This window comes from Syngnathoides biaculeatus, chromosome 17 (genome assembly GCF_019802595.1).
Source record: "Syngnathoides biaculeatus isolate LvHL_M chromosome 17, ASM1980259v1, whole genome shotgun sequence".
NCBI lineage: Eukaryota > Metazoa > Chordata > Actinopteri > Syngnathiformes > Syngnathidae > Syngnathoides > Syngnathoides biaculeatus.
Genome location: NC_084656.1, coordinates 6,797,021 through 6,817,500, shown reverse-complemented (window position 1 = coordinate 6,817,500; position 20,480 = coordinate 6,797,021). Strand labels below are relative to the sequence as shown.

Sequence of the window (20,480 nt, the reverse complement as noted above, 5' to 3'; positions counted from 1 at the left end):
AGGAGCCCAAGGGCAGTCAACCAACCCGGTTGGTACAGGAGGATGCCTGGCACCCACTGCCACTCTCACAGCCAACCACCCACCGGCCTGTGCGCCTCACCATCACTAACCTCCAAAGTTCAGGGTCAGTGCCCTTCAAGCAAGCTAACCACATGCAAACAGGGCCATCCCTAGAAGCAAGATTTGGTGGCCCCTAACAGAAGGGCAAAGACAAGGGCAAAATAGTGCTGTCATGGAGTGGCTCTTTGGGTTGTTGTGGTTGGCGGATTGTCCGATACAAGATACCCTCGTTAGGAAGTGACAGAGCAAACAATCCTCCTTGAGGAGACTCAGATAATTTGGCATCTATAATAGGCATCAATGATCTTCTCAGATTCCTCGTGCAGTAGACAGTGATGTAGTGGTGTTCTGGTGGGGGGGGCATTGAAACTTTCGAAGTCGAGAGGGTCAACAATGTGGTGAGGAAGGCAAGCTTTGTAGTAGAATTAGAATATTATATTTTATATATATATATATATATATATATATATATATATATATAAAGGAATGAATCAGGGACACCTTGGCCAACTTATTTTCCCTTGACCTATTGCAGATGGGCAGCTACTTTAGTTAGTGCATAATAGCACCTAGAAGCAAAAGTGAGTACGTGAGGTGGTACTTTGTGCCCATCGCCATCAAACTGTACAACAGCAGTGAGGACGTGCACATAGACTCAATGCCTGGTTTAAAATCTGCTATTATACAAAAACAATTTCACTTGTTATAAATGAAAAGTTGTAACTTTTTCTTTTATAGCACCTGTCTGTATCCTGTTTTATTCTGTACTTGTTCCGCAAACTCATGTCCCGTGGGGGGATTCATGGATCAATACAAGATTCTCATTATCCTTTTGGCTTATCCTGTTAAGGTGTTGCCACATTGTCATCCTTTTGCATAGCCTAGCTCCTCCATACTCATCTCAAAAACCAATGTCCTCCCTCACTACAACCATCAACCTTCTCTTTGGTCTTCCTCTTGCTTTTTTGCCTGGTACCTCCATCCTCATCCTCCTCCTACCATTATACTCACTCTCTCTCTTCATGATGTGACCAAACCAGTCTGTTCTCTCTAATTTTGTCTCTAGAACATCTAATCTTGCCAGTTCCTCTTTTAAACCAGAATTTTAAGGTAAACATACTAACCAGTCGGCTCCATGATGCTGCCACATAATACTGTGCATAACACCCTCAGTCTCGCTTTGATACTTTTTTCACCTTCAAGACATTCCTAGCTAACACTTCCCTTAAAATCACTCTTATTCCATTCCTCTTACCATATCCATAGTTTGCAGCCTCTCGGTAAACTTTCAATCTTACGGCCATTCCACCTCCTCCAACCATCATTTCAACCAACTCCCAAGCTTTTCCTGTCACAGTCCCAACAGGCAAAGTCCCCACATTCAAATCTAGGCTCTCGGCTTTCCTCTTGTTTGTCTGCCCAAGAATTCACTTTCCATCTCTCCTTTTTCTTCAACCCACAGGAGCTCAATTTCCACCACCATCCTGTAGGTTAACGGTGGTGGTAGAGGACATTGTGAATGTGGACCATGACTAATACAGTATGGAATTCTTTGAATGAATGCTCATAGTTGTTTGGCCTAGTTTCAGGACAGATGCCCTTCCTGACGCAACTCTCTGTCAAGTCCCATCGGAACGAGAGTAGGACCCAAATGCAGGACTAGGACGATGCAAGGTAGTTCAAGGAGAAACGTTTATTATATGCCGAGGTCGGGGATCGAGCAGGCAGTCCGGTGCAGCAGTGGTAGTTGGGACGTCGGGCGAAGAGAGCAGGTGAGTGGGCAGGCAGGAGTCGGTACACAGGAGAGCGATCAAGGCAGGCAGAAGTATCAAAGGAGTCAGGCTTACAAGGTTGGTCGGAGAACGGGCGAAGGTCGGTACACACGGGTTGTCGATCAGGGATAGGAGAGTGCTGGACCGGGACATGAAGCTCAACGAACTTGCAGCCAGCAGTCGTCATCGGGGTGATATAAATACACAGCATAATCAGGCTGCATGAGGCGCAGGTGTGCTCCTCCCAATCAGAGCAACTGAGCGGACACCCGCACAGCCCAGGCTGGAGCGGCAGGATCATGACACTCTCTGCATTTATCCTGGCTTGGTTACTGTTTTCACTGGCTTGTGCCTCCATAAGGGTGTATTTGATCAATACAAAAGTACCTTGTTTAAAAAGACAAGATTATCTTGTTTATAAGACATTAATCTTTTGATTTGTCATATTAGTAATAAATATCATTTTTCCACTTTGCAAACTGTATCTCTCCAGAGCCATTTATGAAAAGAAAGACATGGCCTTACAAGCTGCTCATACTTATTAAACATTTTAAATACAGACTACACTTGATGAGGGGAAATTAAGTATCTTTATTGGGGACATCCATCAATGTCAATAACAGTGAGCTGCTCTCCAGCACACCTCCTGGACCCCACTTGGCATTCGGTCATTGTCAAGGCAACACTGCCAACAGCTGAGGTCACACACAGAGGAGCCGAGTCTTCTGGGCATTCGGATGCATTCTGACATTGACAACTTCCAACTAATTGGAGAAAAAAAAAAAAGAGGAAAAGTATTCAGTAAATGGTGTGGATTTTCATACTCTGGTTGATTCGTACAGAAACGAGGAAATCCGCTATATATTTAAATAAAGAAGGAACAATAGTAAACAACTGAAAAATAAATATGCTGGTACTGAACTTTGTTAAAAACAAACACAAACATTCTTGCATTCACACAACCTTCACTTTTGCTAGATGACTTTTGCCATAATTACATGAAATTGAGTTTATGCATTAAGTCCTGTAAATTCTGTTTCAAATCTGTATCCATTTTCTTTCAACAGGTTAAGACCTGCAAACTGTATTTAAAATCCAAATCTTGACTCACCCTGGCATTTTGCTCCACTAGCACTCTCTTTTGACCACTCACACTCGCTATCGTTGACCAGCGTAAAGCCGCGGCCTAAACATCGCAGAGCTCCAAGCTGGCAAACACCAAGCACTCGAGGCTGGCCCAGGCTTACTTTGGCACACAATTCCAGAGACGTCCTGCAGAACATATGGAGAAAACCAATAAACTACTTTCAATTTCCTTCAGTTCACTTTTCACTCATTTAACCCACTGAATACATGTACACAAATCATACTTACGGGCACTGATGTGGCATTTTACACACACACTCAGTTTTTCCAATATTCTCCCACAATTTACACTTCAGGCCAATATTAGGAGTTTGAGCTGTGGGGGCTGAGAGGGAAAAGTGTCAAAACTGAAGTTACATTTTAAAATCAGGCAAATGTTGGATTATAGTAGTTATATAAAAGTACAAGAGGAGCTGTTAATAAAAATAAAAGGTTTGCTCAGTATAAGATTGACACAAGATTGGATTCTTTTCAAGTTAATACACACTTGATGAATTTAATATAATAATATTGCAGCCATTTGGATTCACTGATAAAAAATAAGCACGGCAAAACTGCAGTACTGTTTAGGATATTTGGTCAGCTCGCAAAGACTTTCGCATTCTTTCCATCCATTTTCTACAGCCTGTCCTGTTCAGGGCATAGAGTAAAAAAAACATCTATCCTAGTTGGTTAGAGTCAAAAGACAGAGTAAAACTTTTCTTGTCCCAAGAGCCCATGCAGTATTTAAAAAAAAAAAAAAAAACCTCACACTTCAGTCTCTAATGTGACGCGTCGGTAATTTGAAGATTGGAACTCTTGCACAGGTGAGAAAAACAATGATTGTTTGTGTCATTGAGCCCTGAGATTGGCTTGTCAACAGTTCTGGGTATGGCCTCGTTCACGCCCAAAGTCAGCAGGGATAAGCGCCAGTTCCTTTGTAACCCTATTGGTGACCAGCACCATAGAAAATGAATGGATGAGCTTTATTAGAGTGTATGAGGCAATTCTCATGTTACCACTGTCACCTTTATTACAGTGAGCTGTGGAGGGAGAAGGAGACCATTGGAGACTGGGACTGCATATTATGTCTGACACATCACCAGTCAGCACCAATCCCTCGGGACATGACAAGAATATCCTATCTCCAATCTGATAGTCCACTTTAGTGGGTGTGGCCATAACGTCACCGTTGAGGTAAGGAATGCGACATGTTGAACCTGTGAATGAATGTGAAGAAAGGGTATTTCAGGTATTATGATGACGGTGAGACCCGATTGACGGTGGTACATAATCAGAAAACAAAGTCTGACTGAGAGTTACAGCATAATATTATTGCTTTGAACGCAATGGTAGATTAAGCACATGTGTTACTTCGCTTGCATTTCTCCTGATGAAGAATGTGTCCCAAAAAAACTTACATTTGGTACAAGTATCTAATTCTGTTTCATCGAAAAATTTTATATTTGGACAAACATGTGAATGGAAGCAGGCTGTAATGGGAAGTCATTAGGGCTTCATAATTATTTCCAATGGGCACCAGCTTGTAAAAGCAAGAGTATACATAGTAGCTAAATAATGAACCGACACAGGCTCCTACATGTTGTGGGCCGTCCTTTTCTATGACAAACCCAAATCCAATGAAGTTGGGAAGTTGTGCTAAAATCCAAACAGAATACAATGATTTGCAAATCATGTTCAATCTATGGTTAATTGAATATACTACAAACACAAGCTATTTAATGTTCAAAGTGATAAACTTAAATGTTTTTAGCAAATACTGTAATCATTAACTTGGAATTTTATGGCTGCAATACATTCCAAAGAAGCTGGGAGAGGTGGCTATAAAGTTAGGAATGCTCATCACACTGTCATTGTCTACATTTTGGTTGGGTTGGGTTGGTTTTGTTTCATATTTCCCAAGTTCCATATTTTTCACATCTCGTGTGCTCCTTTTGTTTGCTCTATCCGCCCGTTCGGGTTTAACCTCCTGCCTTGTGTTGACCAATCAGCTCTCTCCAGCCACTCGTGTCTTGTCCAGATATTCCTCATTGTTTGTTATTTTCTGTGTATCTAACTCCCTGGTTGCTTTCAGTTCCCATCGGTCCATTGTTTGTTGATGTCCTGTTTGTCCATACCCATGCCATTTTCTCTCTTTGCCACATCTTGTCTTGTTTCCAATTTAGGTTATTTATGGTTTTCTTTATTACTTTGGTTATTAGTTGTGATACCTTGTTGGGTGTACCTTTTGGGAATTAAATATAATTTTGTTTCTGCTTCCCTGCATTTGAGTCCTTCGTGTCCTTGCCTTGTGTTCCTCTCCTTCACAAGCCCTGACCGTGACACTAACACCTGTTTGGGGCATCCCCATGTGAACAGGTTAATTGGGAACAGTAGGTGCCATAATAAAAGGAGCTTCCCTGAATTGCTCAGTCATTCACAAGCAAAAATGGGGAAAGATTCACCTCTATGTGAACACATATGTGAGAAAGATGTCAGTTTAAGGACAATGTTCTTCTATGTCCAATTGCATAACGGGACAAGCCGAAAGAAGGAGAAGATAGTGATTTCATCATTTACAGTTTATAATATAATCAAAGGTTTCAGAGCATCTGGAGTAATCACTGCATAGAACCAGCAAGGCCAAAAACCAACATTGAGTTTTGATTTCTTCTATCTTCTATCTATCTATCTTCTTCTACTTTTCTCCTTGAAATTTGAGTGATCCAAAGTGGAAATGTGTTCTTTGGTTCAACAAGTCTAAATTTCAAATTCTTTTTGGAAATTGTTGACGTTGTGTCCTCCAGCTCACAGAGAAAAAGTCATCTGGACTGTTAGAAACGCAAAATTCAAACGCCAGCATCTGTGATGGTGTGGGGCTGTATTAGTGTCAATGGCATGGGTACTTTACACATATGTGAAGGCACCATTAATGATGAAAGGTACATACAGGTTTTGGGGAAACTGTTTTTCATGGATATCCCTGCTCATTTCAGCAAGACAATTCAAAACATTTACTAAAACTACCTTCTATCTGAAGAACATACAGTTTCTAGCGTGAAGCCTTGTATGGGTCAAAGAGACCAGGAGAAGCTCATACATGTTTTTGTCTCAAGTAGACTTGACTATTGTTATGGTCTTCTAGGTGGAGCTCATCCCGAATGCTGCAGAGTTCTTCACAAAACAAAGAGGTCAGAGTATATAACTCCAATTCTAAAGTCTTTACACTGGCTCCCAGTCAGCTTTAGAATATGTTTTAAATTCCTGCTACCTATACCTACCTGCTATCTATAAATCACTAAATGCTTTCAGTCCTGAATAGATGAAAGAAATCCTCAAGGAATATAAACCCAGTAGGGCTCTGACATCGACAGACTCAGGTCAAATAGTGCATTTAGCTATTGCTGCACACAAACGGAATCAGTTGCCAACAGAGGTGACATCAGACCCAAGTGTGAATGTTTTGAATTCCAGATTAAAAACTCTTCTTTTTTTCCAATGCGTTTTAGAGCATTTCCACATAAATTATATTTCTTGCACTGTCTGCTGTTTTTAATTTGTACTCTTCTATTTTTCTCCTTGTTTTAAATGTTTCAAAGGTGTTTTTCTTTGTTTTACTTTTAATCATCGAACGCACATTGACTTACCTTGTGTATGAAATGCACTATAAAAAAAAAGTTTGTTTTGCTTCACTTACCCTGGAGTGCTTATTATGCTCTTGGATTGATGTGATTTATAATGTATCAACAAAGCTAGATTCAGACTGGGCAACCTGTAGTTTCAAATTTGTGTTTCTAATACTATTGGCAAAATGTAATGATGTTGTACATTCATCTTTATTATATTAGGATGACCTGAATGAAGTTGTTTAATAGTAGTCTATCTGTTCCATGGGTTATTCTAGATTAAACTTACTTTTACAAACCTTTGCTCCAACCTTCCAGGTCTGATTTTCAGTACATTCACCCAATGGGTTTCCACTGAGGTAATAACCATCAATGCAGGAGTATTGGACCATGTTTCCAGCTACATAAAAATCACTAGGATGCTGAAAAACACACAGATAGTTGGTATACTTGTTGTCAGTACAATTAAAGACATTCCCAGTTGCATATTTATAGACAAACATCATAACCTTTCTAATTGTGTTAAATCCAGACAACCGACAACTGCATATTAGTCATACAAAGTTTACCTGAATGAAACCATTTCTGAGGTTTGGAGGTGGTCCACAAGTCTTTGGTGGTGTCACAGACAGACTGAAGCATTGGGGCTCCATCATACTTCACACAGGTTGTAGACGGGGAAAAACGAATTAGTATCCTCATTGTTAGTTATTTGTTGTCATTTTCTAATTAGATCAGCTCAATAATTGCTTAATGTGTGAATGGGCATTTGTCTGTCCTTACTGTAAATACTGTATGTCTGCGTCCTCACAGGGTAATTGCTCGAAAGATACCCCAGAGCAGTGCTGGCCACCTCTGCTGGGGCTGGGGTTATTGCAACTGCGAGACCTTGACCTTTGACCACCAGAACAAGAATTCCAGGATGACCAGCAACTCCAGCCCCCATGGATCACCCCTCAGAAAATATTAACACTTAAATGGGACAAACTTTATGCATGTAAATGCACTGTACTTTTTATTTTTACATGAGTATTTATGTGAAGAAGGATCGCCTTTTACTCTATTGCAATGATTGACATGCCATCCGCTACATTTATCTATTTTTAGAGTCCATCTTCGACTTCTGCAAATCTTATGCCAATTAAATGTGAATGTTAATGTCACTTGACTCCATTTTACCAATCAGACGAAAAAAGGCAGCCACATGACCATGACGTAAGCACTGCGAGCCAATCGAACGGCTCATTTTGGAGGAAAAAAACGTGTGTTTACAGACTAAAAACAGCTGTTAAATTGTGATTGCCCAATCTTGGATATTAAAAGTGTTGTATAAATAAAATAGATAGAATTATGAGTGATTTTTTTTTTTCTTTAGGCACACTGCTGAGCGATAGCCGGCCAGTAGCTACCCCTTAGCGCCAGACCTGATTGTCAGGGTAACATAAAGTCATACTCACTTGCATTTAAACACTTTATTTACCAAGTCTTTTGTTAAAAACATCCATCAATTTTCTTAACCCCTTATCCTCACAAGGGTCGCGGGAGTGCTGGATCCTATCCCAGCTGTCAACGAGCAGAAGGCTGGGTACACAGTGAACTGGTTGCCAACCAATCGCACATAGAGACAAGCAGCCGCACTCGCAATCACACCTCGGGGCAATTTAGACCATTAATGTTGCTTGTTTTGGGGAGTTGGCACAGTGGATCAGCTGGAAAGCGTTTGCCTCACAGTTCTGAGGTTCCTGGTTCAATCATGGACCCACCTGTCTGGAGTTTGCATGTTCTTCCAGTGCCTGTGCGTGTTTTCTCTGGGCCCTCCAGTTTCTAAAAACATGGAACATTAATTGGAGACTCTAAATTGCCCCTTGGTGTGGAGATAGGTGTGGCTGTTTGTCTCCATGTGCCCTGCGATTGGCTGGCAACCAGTACAGGGTGTACCCCGCCTCCTGCCCGGCAACAGCTGAGATAGGCTCCAGCACACCCCGCGAACCTACTGAGGATAAGCGGCTAAAAAAATGGATGGATGGATGTATGGATGGATGTTTTGGGGATGTGGGAGGAAACCGGAGTGCCCAGAGAAAACCCAAGCAGGCACTCGTAGAACATACAAACTCTACACGGGGAGGGCTGAGATTGAGGTCCTCAGTACTGTGAGGCCAACCCTTTCTACCTGGGCCACCGTGCCACCAATTAAAAATAATAATAAAATAAAAATTATAATAAATAATTGTATAATAGTATATCCTATATAATATATCTATCTATGGCTTTTGATTTTAAAGAAGACCTTCAGCACTTTTTTCGTAAAACATTTTTCAACAGTTTCAAAAATATTTCTGACATTCTTTTGCCCAAAACCCCAATGCATCAATAACTACAACACGCTTTTCAACTTTTCTTTCTTGGCTGTTTTGAGGGGGAAATCCTTTGTCATGTAAATAAGTCAGTTGGTGATCACCCCGCCCACCTTAACTGCAGACCTAATGGTGAACATGGCTTAAGTAAGTCTTGATTAATGAATCCGAGGAATGTTTTAGGCTCTGATTACTGCTGCACAACCAAACAATAGGATACAAGTTTAACCGTACACCTGAGAGATCAAAATGTTTATCTGTTTTTTTCCCTCTAACCCTAGTGACAACAGTCCTTTACCTGGTTGCTCTCCAATCACAGCTCCATGCTCGCATGCTTGTCCTGAGGTTCCAGGGCGGCAGCTGCACCGACACTCTGAGCCAGTTAGAAGTGGCTGGCCATTGTTCTGGCAAGGTTGGCAGTGACACGGATGCTCCTCTGCCAAGTATTCTTCAATGGCCCTTTTCAAGTGAAGTCTCTTTAGTCCTGCACACTGCACCTCTTTTACAAGCTCATACACAGGGCGCAGCTGGAATACAGGTTTAAGACTATCAATAAACCATTTTATTTGTGATTGGTCTACCAAATAACAGTAGCTACTCTTGTGTATGTGTACACCTGGACAAACACCAACATAAATTGTCTACCAAATTTAGCCTTTCCAAAAATAATAATGTTGAGTTCTGATTGAACCTGTCTGAGAAGTGTGGATTGATTAATGTGTTTGTAGTTTGGATTGGCAGCTGTGGTAGTTGGTAGAGAAGGCTGTCCAGTGAATGAAGGGTTGGCAGTTTGAATCTCAGCTCTGACTGTCCGCTACCCTCCCCACTGCCTTGTGGTTGCTTCAGAAGAAGCAAAGCCCTCGGGAGCCAACCCAGACAGAAAAGCGAGTGTTGGTCAGGCATTGTGACCCCTTCCAGGATCTATGACCATCCGTATTAGTTCACCTTTCCTTCGGACCCTGCCAGCAAGGCTGAGAGGGGAGCCCTGGCAATTGGGGACACTGAACTTCAATAATCTTTGCCCAGACCTGCATCTGGAGAGGGCACTTCAGTGCTGGTGTTGCAGAGCAAGTGCTAAAAGTCAACCATGGGATGGCCAAGATGAAGTCTCCATTGTCTCCAGGGATGGACAGATGCCACAAAACATTTGCAGTGGCAGAACTGCACTGTATCAGAGTAATATGATTTTTTAATGTTTTTTTTTTTACTACATTTGCGTAGATAAAGAACCTAATCAGGATATTATAAACCTCCTCTTTCTTCTTCCGTGACAGAAGGGTTTTTGTGTCACAGTGATCATAGGAGCTAAGTTGTCTGGGACTATTTTTCCCAGCAAGACAAACAAGTCCTAGGTGAGGGACCAGACAAAGCCTGGTCCACTGACCTACTATGACAAACAAAAATATTGTAATACAGTATGTTCTCCCTGCCCCGGTCATGGGTCATTGAGGCCCTCCCAGGTCTAAAAAGGCTTAATGTACCCATGGGACATGGCCAGGCACAGCAAAAAGAGACAATCAGCCTCGCTGGTTCCATCCCCAGCTTTAGACGATAGTTGTATGGATGTGGGATGTCATCTCCCAGATGGGGAAGGAGCCTGAGCTGGTGTGACAGATTGAAAGGTTCTAACTAGACATAGCAAAACTCGCATGAACACACAACTTGAGCTCTGGTACTAGTCCTTTTGAGAGGTGTTTAACTTCTACCACTGGCATTGCCCATGGTGAGAGACGGAGAGTAGGTGTGGTCATACCTTTTGTCAATTGGGTCAGTGACTATAATTTGGTGTTCACACTAGTGGACGAGAGGGTAGTCCTGTATCCCTTTGCCTGGGTGACTGTTTGTACATCTATTCACTGAACAGCCTCCAAGTGGACCCACCCATTTTGGAGTCATTAGAGAGGCTGCTGGACAGCATTCCCAGAGGGGACTCTCAGTTCTGCTGGGAGTCCATGAAAAAAAGTGGAAATTGTCTTGTATGGCTTCCTATTACCATGATAAGCAAGTGTGGCGTAAAGGGGCGGCGACCAGCTATCTTGTGCTCAAGCCCTTGGAGGTAAAGAAAAAAAAAAACAACAAAACAGCTTTGTTTTGAAAATGTCAGAATGTAATAATTATATTTTTGCTAATATTAAATTTGAAATAACTAACTTTTGTTTGTGAGAGTCTCAGTCCCCCTGAAAGTTTTCAAGTGTTACTTAACACTAAGCTCTGTTTAATAAAGACACTTGTTAACTGTACAAAAAATGACAGGGTTCGCATTTTGTTATGAATTAAGCTTTGGATGCACACGAATAATATAGCGTACTTGAGCAATAGGTCCAGTAGTTTTTGTTTAACCAAATTGAAAGTCAGTTGTGTTATTGGGCAAAGTCTAAAAGCTATGTTTACATTTCTTTTCACAGTGGTTCATATACGGGTATGTGTGAGCTTGTTTCTGATGCATTCTTTGACCTCCAATAGAGTCAATAGTGTCAGAGCTCACAGTAATACCTTCTGGTCGATGATGTCAGGAAAGTCTTTAACAGAGGAGGCCCAGTTATCGTAGGCCTCTCCATTTATTTCTGGATTTTCAAGGTCTAGTACTTTTAAAATGTCTGAAAATGATGGATCTCCTCCTATTGTGTTCACCTTAATGGGCATCTTGTTCACACCTCTTTCTGTTGAGAAAACACATCTTGACAATGGATAGTTGTCCACAGGTAATGCCATCTTAGCATGGCCAATACATATACTCACCTTCATCAAATGATAGAGACTTGAAGAATTTTTCACATACGGTTTTGACTTTTTTCCAGAACAGCCGTCGTTTAACCTTTCTCCAGCAGTGCTTGTAGTCTATCTCTGTTGTGCCTTCACACAATTTCAAGAGCATGACCACATTACATCAACTGCTTTTTATTGCAATTCAAACAAGTTACAACATCTTTGCTGTGCAGATTTACTTTCCATATTAATTATTCATATCAGGTTATTCGGAAAGCAACTCAGCTTTGTTTTTATTGAGGAAATTTTTTTTCCTACACTTAACTACCCCCCCCCCCAAAAAAAAAAAAGCTCAAGTTTTAAGGACCATCAAAAATATTTAGAGGCTCTTACTTGATGATTCAAAAGCCTGGCGGTCTAACTCCAACAAGCCTTGGTATTCGCCTCCAAGAGAGCCTTCAGACAGATAATGTGTGCCGTAGGTCTGGAGTAGTCGACGATAGGCAGCATAGTTGTATGTGAACGGAAGTGACATTAAAGTCTTCCAGAATTCTTCAGCCAGGGTCAAATACTGAGGGGCTGAGTTTTGGAACTGGGCCAACTCCACTTTGTTCTTTAGAATGATGAGTCTCTGGTTCTGTTTGAGATGAGTGAGGATTTAACAGAGACAAAAGAAAGCTAGGCCAGCCAATAGAATTTGTGTCCTACATCATAAATCATTTTTAATGCAGATTGACCAAATTGTTACCTTTGTTTCAGTGAGCTCTTTGTGAAAGGTGCGACGGTCGTGGCCCGCTAAAGCGGTGCCCTGGATGTGTTGCATGTACGCCCAAGAGCTTTCAAAGGATTCGTCACTTTCCTCATTGTCTACTTTCACCTTTAAATCACAAATGTATTGTTTGAACAGGAGGATTCAACACAAAAACATTTGAAATACTATGCTACCCCCTCCTGTACCATACTGCACATGCACTCTTATTCCTGGATATTAACAGCATCTTCATATCAAGAGTAGTTACATATTTGATTTGTATGAATTTCCATTTAAAAATGTAAAAAAAAATGCCTATGGACATAAGAGGTTAACTGTAATTACTGTGTTGTGACAATTGGACAGTGAAATTGATCTTCAGGGACCGAGCAGCAACCTCTGCTAGATCCCTATTCTTTTTGTAGAAATTATTTTCTTTTGTATTTCTCAACAAATGAATCATGTGAAATCACAGAGGTTGAAGTCAGTATGAATGTACCAAAATCGGATTTCATCACATATCGGTGGTGGATTGTTGCATGGTTTATTTACTATGTTTATATTCGAAGAACATTTGATTATCTCCCTTGCCTGAGGTCTGCATTCTACAGAGTACGGAGTGTTCATTTTACTCTCTTCAGGTTCTTAAATAAGGAAAGAAGGGTTGCTGTTGCTGCTGCGTTATTTTCATCGTAAAATACTGTAAACATATTTAATAATAATAATAATAATAATAATAATAATAATAGAGAGCTGTAAACGAAAATGAAAAGAAATTCAATGAAAGTCTGTCCGCTCTTTTTTGTTGGGTTGTTTTGTTTTGTTTTCATACTGCAAGCACATATGATTGCCAGTGACCACATTAAATGTTTTACTCACCTCAAAGTTGTACTTGAGAATGTTCTGTGGAAGTCGATAATAAATTTTATGGTCACCACTGAACACCTTCCTGCACTGCCCTCCAAAACTCAGAGTATTGATCACACCTGCTCTCAGCTTCCCTGTGAGCACGTCATACCTGGTAATAGCAACAACCAACCCCTCAATTTTAGAAAAAAAACAATCTATTATCTAAAACATATATACGGGAATACTGAAACTTTGCACAAAAATGTAATAACACTGGGAAAGCAGAACTATGCTAAAAAGAAAAAGTGTCTTTTATGTCTTGAAAGACCTGACGAAAATCAACTTTTGAAGGCAATAGCTACAAAGACACATTTCTGAATGAATTTTCACGGAAATGCAACACATCTGACTGATCTGTTAATATTCATCCATCCATCCATTTTCTGAGCCCTTTATCCTCACAAGGGTGGCGAGAGTGCTGGAACCTATCACAGCTATCTTCGGGCAGGTGGCAAGGTACACACGAACTGGTTGCCTGCCAACTGCTTGAGAGTTAATCATGTATTTGTAGTGAGACGTGACGTTAACCCCCATACAAAAATGCAAACTCCACACCAGGATTTGAATCTCAGTCTTCAGAACTGTGAGCCCAACAGTGTAGCCATTTGCTCCACCCTACCGCCACAATGAAAGCCAAATAAAACTAAACCGGAGTTTGCATGATCTTCCCGTGCCTGCGTAGAACACTCCGGTTTCCTCCCACGTCCCAAAAACATACAACATTAATTGGACACTCTAAATTGCCCCAAGGTGTGAATGTGAGTGCGGCTGTTTCTCTCGATGTGCCCTGCGATTGGGTGGCAACCAGTTCAGGGTGTACCCTGCCTCCAGCCAGTTGACAGCTGGGATAGGCTCCAGCACTCCCTGCAACTCTTGTGAGGATAAGCAGCTAAGAAAATGGATGGAAGGATGGATAAAACTAAACCATATTTCCTGTCTGGTTTAGCATGTCAAAGGGACTACAAAGTAAGAGTTACTACATTACAGTAGATGGGAGTATCTGACAATCCACTAACAACTCGCATACTGCACTTAGATGTGGTGCTGCATCAAGTATCTACAAGCAAAATAGTTGCACCTGCAATATAAGTTGGATTTACTCACCCTCTTCCAGTCAAATCAGAGTTTGGCGGTGTTTTGTCAATATCGCATACAAAGTGACTATCCTCTTCCTGACAGCCTCTCTCATCCAGACCATCTTCACAATCCTGGTCTCCATTACACACCAGGGACTGGCTAATGCATTGACCTTCATGGAGGGACATTTAAGAAGTTATACTGGCATAACATTGAAAGAAAATGTCAAAAATCCACAAATTCCATTTTGATTTAAATGGGAAAATGCTTTTAGCTCACCAGATGTGCATCGGAACCTCGCTCCACACCCTGTTTCGAGGGGACACCCCTTTTGTGGTACACAAGGGTGTGATTCAGTGCTTTCCCCTGAACATGGCACACCTCCGAACTGGGCATACACAACCACATGTCGAGTACGAACCTAATGGAGATAACGGGAAAAAAGTTTGAATTTAAAAATATTAATAATTGTCATGATCCTGCCACTCCAGCCCGGGCTGTGCGGGTGCCAGCGCGGTTGCGCTGATTGGGAGGCGCACACCTGCGGGCTGATTATTCTGTGTATTTATATGACCCCGATGACGACTGGTCCGGGCGAGATCGCTGAGCTTCATGTCCCGTTCGAGTACTCCCGTATCCCTGATCGACAACCCGTGTGTACCGACCTTCGCCTGTTCTCCGACCAACCTTGTAAGCCTGACTCCTTCGTTACTTCTGCCTGCTTTGATTGTTCTCCTGTGTACCGACTCCTGCCTGCCCGCTCACCTGCTCTCTTCGCCCGACGTCTCAACTACCGCTGCTGCACCTGACTGCCTGCCCGATCCCCGACCACGAAATAATAAACGTTTCTCCCCGAACTACCTTGCATCGTCCGAGTCCTGCATTTGGGTCCTACTCCCGTTCCGATGGGTCGTGACAATAATAGTCATTTATACATTGTATATGTAATTGTGTTGTAATTCAGCAACATACAGTAAAGCCCAATAAGATTAAGTTGTCCTACAAACAAAATTAATACAATATTCAAATAAATATAGTCATAGCTTAATAATGGACCCTGAAACCGGATTATGTGACCATAATAATGTCAATTTTGTGTATTTAAAATAGATGTTATTTCAGTGTACATGCTTCCTGTAAGTAAACTATAAATAACAAAGTTATTACCGTATATTAAGGTTCCATGTAGGGCAAACCATGACTACAATTGCATGCAAAATATTATTTTTGTATGTTAGGCTTACCTTTGTTTTGGTGCAGCCATCACACTCGGACCAATCTCCAAAAGACCCCCATCTGCAGTTTATTGGCTGATGACAGCTGAAACAAGTGGAATACAGCAATGAAAAATTGAATATCATACACCACAGCCTTTTGTGCATAAATTACAGTATCATAAAGATACAAGTATTAGCATTTCTGGTTAGGGTCACAGCTAATAAAATTTAATATTGTTGTCAAATAAATGAAGTAGTAATACAGGTTCATAGAAGTCAAAAGGAAAAATACTTATGTCGTGAGATAGTCTCTAGCTCGGTTGTAAGGTTATTCATTACTTACCAAACGGGAAAAAGAAATGCAAGCAGCAAAGCCAAAGAAGACAAAGGCACAGCCAGGTCCAACTATTAACATATCACAAGCACATTAAACATATGAGTAATGAAAGTGAATTTCAGTGGATTAAATTCATTTTGGCATCGAGCATTTAAGTATTTTAATATGAGCCCTGAAACAAATATGACCTCATCAAAATGAAGAGCCTTCATCTGATCCAAAAAGTATTTAACCATGAAGTACAGCAAAACAGAATGTTTACCTTCATGATATCTTCCTTAGATGTTCAGCATACTAAACCCTAGTGTTGTATAACCAGCATGTAGAGATTACTCAACACAAGACCATATTTTGGAATCCCCCCGCTGGGGAAAGTCTCATCTATCAAACTTGGAACAAGCTCATTTCAAATCTCACAGTACACACGGCGACACGTGACCAGACTCAGTCTTCTTTTACAAGACTTCCATTAAGATATTTAAACTTAAATATTTTGAGTATATTGAAATTTAATAAAATCACTGTGTTGCAATCATGATTGAAGGCAAACCTGCATACTACTCTGTCACAGAACTTCATTATGTGTACAGTTGCATAATCATTGTTTATTCTGAATAGGAACATCAGCAGCTGACTCTGCGGGAAAAGGACAAAGTTCCTATTTGGTAAACTGTTTGTTTATATTGCTGGATTGAAATGGTCACACAAAACAAGTATGGATTTATTAGAAAGTGGACAGTGGAAAATACAGTGGACGGAAAAAGTATGTTAACTCTGAAATTCTGTATAAATTGGTCATTAAATGTTATCTGATCTGAATGTATATCACAAGAATAAACAAGGTTAAACTGATACCACATTACATGTTTTCACATGTGTATTAAAAATAACTTTTAAACATTCACAGGACGTGGCACGGTGGAAGACAGGTTAAAACATTTACCTCACAGTTATGAGGACAGGGGTTGGAATCCCAGCTCCGCCTTTGTGGAGTTTGCATGTTTTCCCCATGCCTATGTGGGTTTTCTCCGGGTACTCCGGTTTCCTCCCACATCCCAAACATATGCATTGATTGGACACTCTAAATTGCCCCTAGGTGGGATTTTGAGTGTGACTGTTGTCAGTTTCCATGTGCCCTGCGATTGGCTGGCAACCAGTTCAGGGTGTACCCTGCCTCCTGGCCAAAGATAGGCTCCAGCACTCACATATCCCTTGTGAGGATAAGCAGCTCAGAAATGAATGGATAGGGAATTTTGTGGTTCAATACATGGTATGGCTCAAGGGTGTTATGGGTTGTATCATTAAAAAAAACAGTATCAAAATAGAGATTAGATGTTACGAAAATCTTTTTTTCAAATTCGGAAAATGTGTTTCTTGTTTTCTTTAGCAAGTGACGGTGCTAAAGTGACAATTACCTGAAAGCAGAGCAGGCATTCCGGCTTTGGATGCCATTCAGTTTACCCACCTTTCCTCGACCTTATCAAATTAGAAATGTTTAGTTTTGGTTGTCGCTGTTTAAAGGTCAAGTGTCGTGTCTATAAACATTCTAAAATAGATATTGTAATGAAAAATACACATTACATTATTCACTTCAATGTCCATCCATGCACAAAGTGGCGGAAGTCTCGTTCGACATCCAAGCGGTAGCCATATTGCCTCCATCGTCTGTTCATTGCGTCATACTGGGACATGTCACGTCCCATCGGAGCGAGAGTGGGACCCAAATGCAGGAACTCGGAAGACGCAAGGTAGTTCAAGAAGAGACACGTTTATTATATGCAGAGGTAGGGGATCGAGCAGGCAGTCGGGTGCCGCAGCGGTAGTTGAGACGTCGGGCGAAGAGAGCAGGTGAGCGGGCAGGCAGGAGTCGGTACACAGGAGAACAATCAAAGCAGGCAGAAGTAACGAAGGAGTCAGGCTTACAAGGTTGGTCAGAGAACGGACGAAGGTCGGTACACACAGGTATACCGGAGCACACGAACGGGACATGAAGATCATACAAACTGGCGCCGGCCAGTTGTCATCGCGGTCATATAAATCCACAGCATAATCAGGCTGCATGAGGCGCAGGTGTGCACCTTCCAATCAGCGCACCTGCGGACACCTGCACAGCTCGTGCTGAAGCGGCAGGATCATGACAGTACCCCCCCCCCCAAAGGCACGGCTCCCAGACGTGCCTAAACGAAAAAGCAAACAATAATTAACACAGGCAGGGGTGGGCGGAAGGGGTGTCTGGAGGAGGGCACGCCCCCAACGAACCCCAGTCTGGTGGCCATCCAGGCCACCAAACACAAGGCGTCCGGGTGGACAGGTCAGGAGGACGACCCGGACGCCAAGCACCAGGGTCCCCAAGGGGCGATTCGGGCGGACGACCTCTGTGAGGAACCAAACGGCGAAGCAGGAACCAGAACGAGGCAGACCACTGCTCCGGACGAGAACCTCCCACGCATTGTTGCAAGACGACCAGGAATTGGTCCCCACCGAGGCTTGGTCAGTAGGCAGCCGTGAATTGGTCACCAACGAGGCCAGGTCATGAAGCACCTGGCAGCCATCTGGAGCGAATAGGATGAAGGAGAGAAGGACCAGAGCCATGACCGCCACCATCCCGAAGTCTCTCCAGCTCCAGGGTGGCTCCACAGAACTCCCCAACTCCTCCTGGACAGGAACGTGAGAAGGCGGCGACACCATCGGCCCCTCCTGGACAGGAACGTGAGAAGGCGGCGACACCATCGCCCCCTCCTGGACAGGAACGTGAGAAGGCGGCGACACCATCGCCCCCTCCTGGACAGCAACGTGAGAAGGCGGCGACACCATCGCCCCCTCCTGGACGGCAACGTGAGAAGGCGGCGACACCATCGCCCCCTCCTGGACGGCAACGTGAGAAGGCGGCGACACCATCGCCCCCTCCTGGACGGCAACGTGAGAAGGCAGCGACACCATCGCCCCGTCCTGGACGGCAACGTGAGAAGGCGGCGACACCATCGCCCCCTCCTGGACGGCAACATGAGAAGGCGGCGACACCATCGCCCCCTCCTGGACGGCAACGTGAGAAGGCGGCGACACCATCGCCACCTCCTGGACGGGAACGTGAGAAGGCAGCGTCAGTGTCACCGTCGCCACCTCCTGGACGGGAACGTATGGGCGTGCTCATTGCCGACAGAGCAGGAGTGTGGAGCGTCCGCGGGACGGTCGCCGACGAAGCAGGAGTGTGGAGCGTCCGCGAGCCGGTCGCCACTGGTACTCCAGAGCACGGACGAGAAGCGGCTGTGGAGATGTCGCCACCTCCTGGACAGCAACGTGAGGCGGCATCGGGTCGGTCCCCACTGCCACGTGAGCTTGCAGTGCATCCGTTGAAACAGCAACGTGGGCGTGGCGCGGTGGCGAATCCGTTTCCAGGGCAACGTGAACGAGAGTCGGCAGAGAGTCAGTCGAAACTGACACGTGGGCGTGTCTCGGGACCGGGTCAGTTCCGACTGCCGCGTGAACTCTGCTCGGAACAGCCAAAACCTCGACGTGGGAATGGCGAGGAGGCGGGTCAGTTTCCACAGCTACGTGCGCTTGGCGAGGTGGTGAGTCCATACCCACTGCGACGTGCACTTGAGGTGGCGAGTCCGTTCCCACTGCGGCGTGCACTTGGCAAGTGGGCGGGTCGGTTTCCACAGCTACGTGTGCTTGGCGCGGTGGCGAGTCCGTTCCCACTGCGGCGTGCACTTGGCAAGGGGGCGGGTTGGTTTCCACGGCAACGTGAACCTGAGCAGGCGGAGAGTCAGTCGAAACTGACACGTGGGCGTGTCTCGGAAGCGCGTCAGTTCCAACTGCCATGTGAACCTGCATCAGCAGCGAGTCCATCGCCATTGCGACGTCGGAGTAGCTCGGCTGGTTCGCCAATCCTTACCGGACCTGGGCCGTGAGAGCTGCCAATTCCGCGCTCTGTCGTTCTATCTCCGCCCGCATTTTGCGGCGGAATGCCTCGTGATTTGGCGACTCCTCCACCCTCAGGGCTGGAAGCTTCGCCACCATCTGCGGGTCTGCGGGCTTCGCCGTTGCCGGCGAGGAGTGGGAGGACTGTGTCTTAGTTGCCGCGCAGCGGGAGGCACAAGGGAGCGGCCGGCCGGGGCGTCTCCTCTGGTCGCCACGCAGAGGTCCCAGGTAGATGGCCAAGCGGGTTCCCTCGTACAGATTGGTGTACTTGGACCTACAGGGCGAAGTCGCTCGAGTGCTGGAAACGCCAGGAGGTGAAACAAACTGACTGGGATGAAAAGCCGGGCAAAGAGATTCAAAATCAAAGTCATCGGAGTCGTACTCAGGCAGCCGGTCATACAAAAAAAAAAGTCAGAGTCCAGAAGAATATGAGGAGCCGGACGGGTCGTGTTCGGGACGTATTCATACCTCGCTGGCGGAGCGTAAGACACGGAAGCGGAGGACATCAGGGAGCCTACCCGGATCGGACAGGCTTGGTCATCCGGCAGACGGTCTACCTTGCGTCGGTCCCGGCGACGCCGGGTCTTTCCTGCTGTGTCCTGTGATGGGCCAGTTCGTTCTGTCA

At 43.9% G+C, this 20,480-nt stretch overlaps 1 protein-coding gene across 1 annotated transcript; it reads right to left on the bottom strand.

Annotated features, from left to right (window-relative positions):
• Positions 1–2,384: 2,384 nt before the first annotated feature.
• On the bottom strand, positions 2,385–17,925 carry c7b (complement component 7b). The gene is made up of 18 exons (XM_061801797.1): positions 17,858–17,925; positions 15,941–16,002; positions 15,625–15,700; positions 14,660–14,801; positions 14,408–14,552; positions 13,274–13,412; positions 12,392–12,520; positions 12,037–12,280; positions 11,677–11,790; positions 11,431–11,597; positions 9,236–9,464; positions 7,367–7,538; positions 7,153–7,240; positions 6,873–7,005; positions 3,986–4,177; positions 3,207–3,303; positions 2,944–3,104; positions 2,385–2,596 (listed from the first exon to the last, which is right to left on the bottom strand). The coding sequence occupies exons 1-18, from the start codon at positions 17,921–17,923 to the stop codon at positions 2,424–2,426; spliced, it is 2,529 nt and encodes an 842-aa protein (XP_061657781.1). The 5' UTR covers positions 17,924–17,925; the 3' UTR covers positions 2,385–2,423.
• Between the last annotated feature and the right edge of the window lie 2,555 nt (positions 17,926–20,480).

Excerpts from the sequence above, each read along its gene's own strand:
- c7b (XM_061801797.1), bottom strand. The coding sequence starts at position 17,923 with ATGTCCCGTTCGTGTGCTCCGGTATACCTGTGTGTACCGACCTTCGTC. Across the intron at positions 13,413-14,407 it reads TCTGATTTGACTGGAAGAGG|GTATGACGTGCTCACAGGGA; the intron begins GTGAGTAAATCC and ends TGCTATTACCAG. Across the intron at positions 12,281-12,391 it reads AAGAGCTCACTGAAACAAAG|AACCAGAGACTCATCATTCT; the intron begins GTAACAATTTGG and ends CATCTCAAACAG.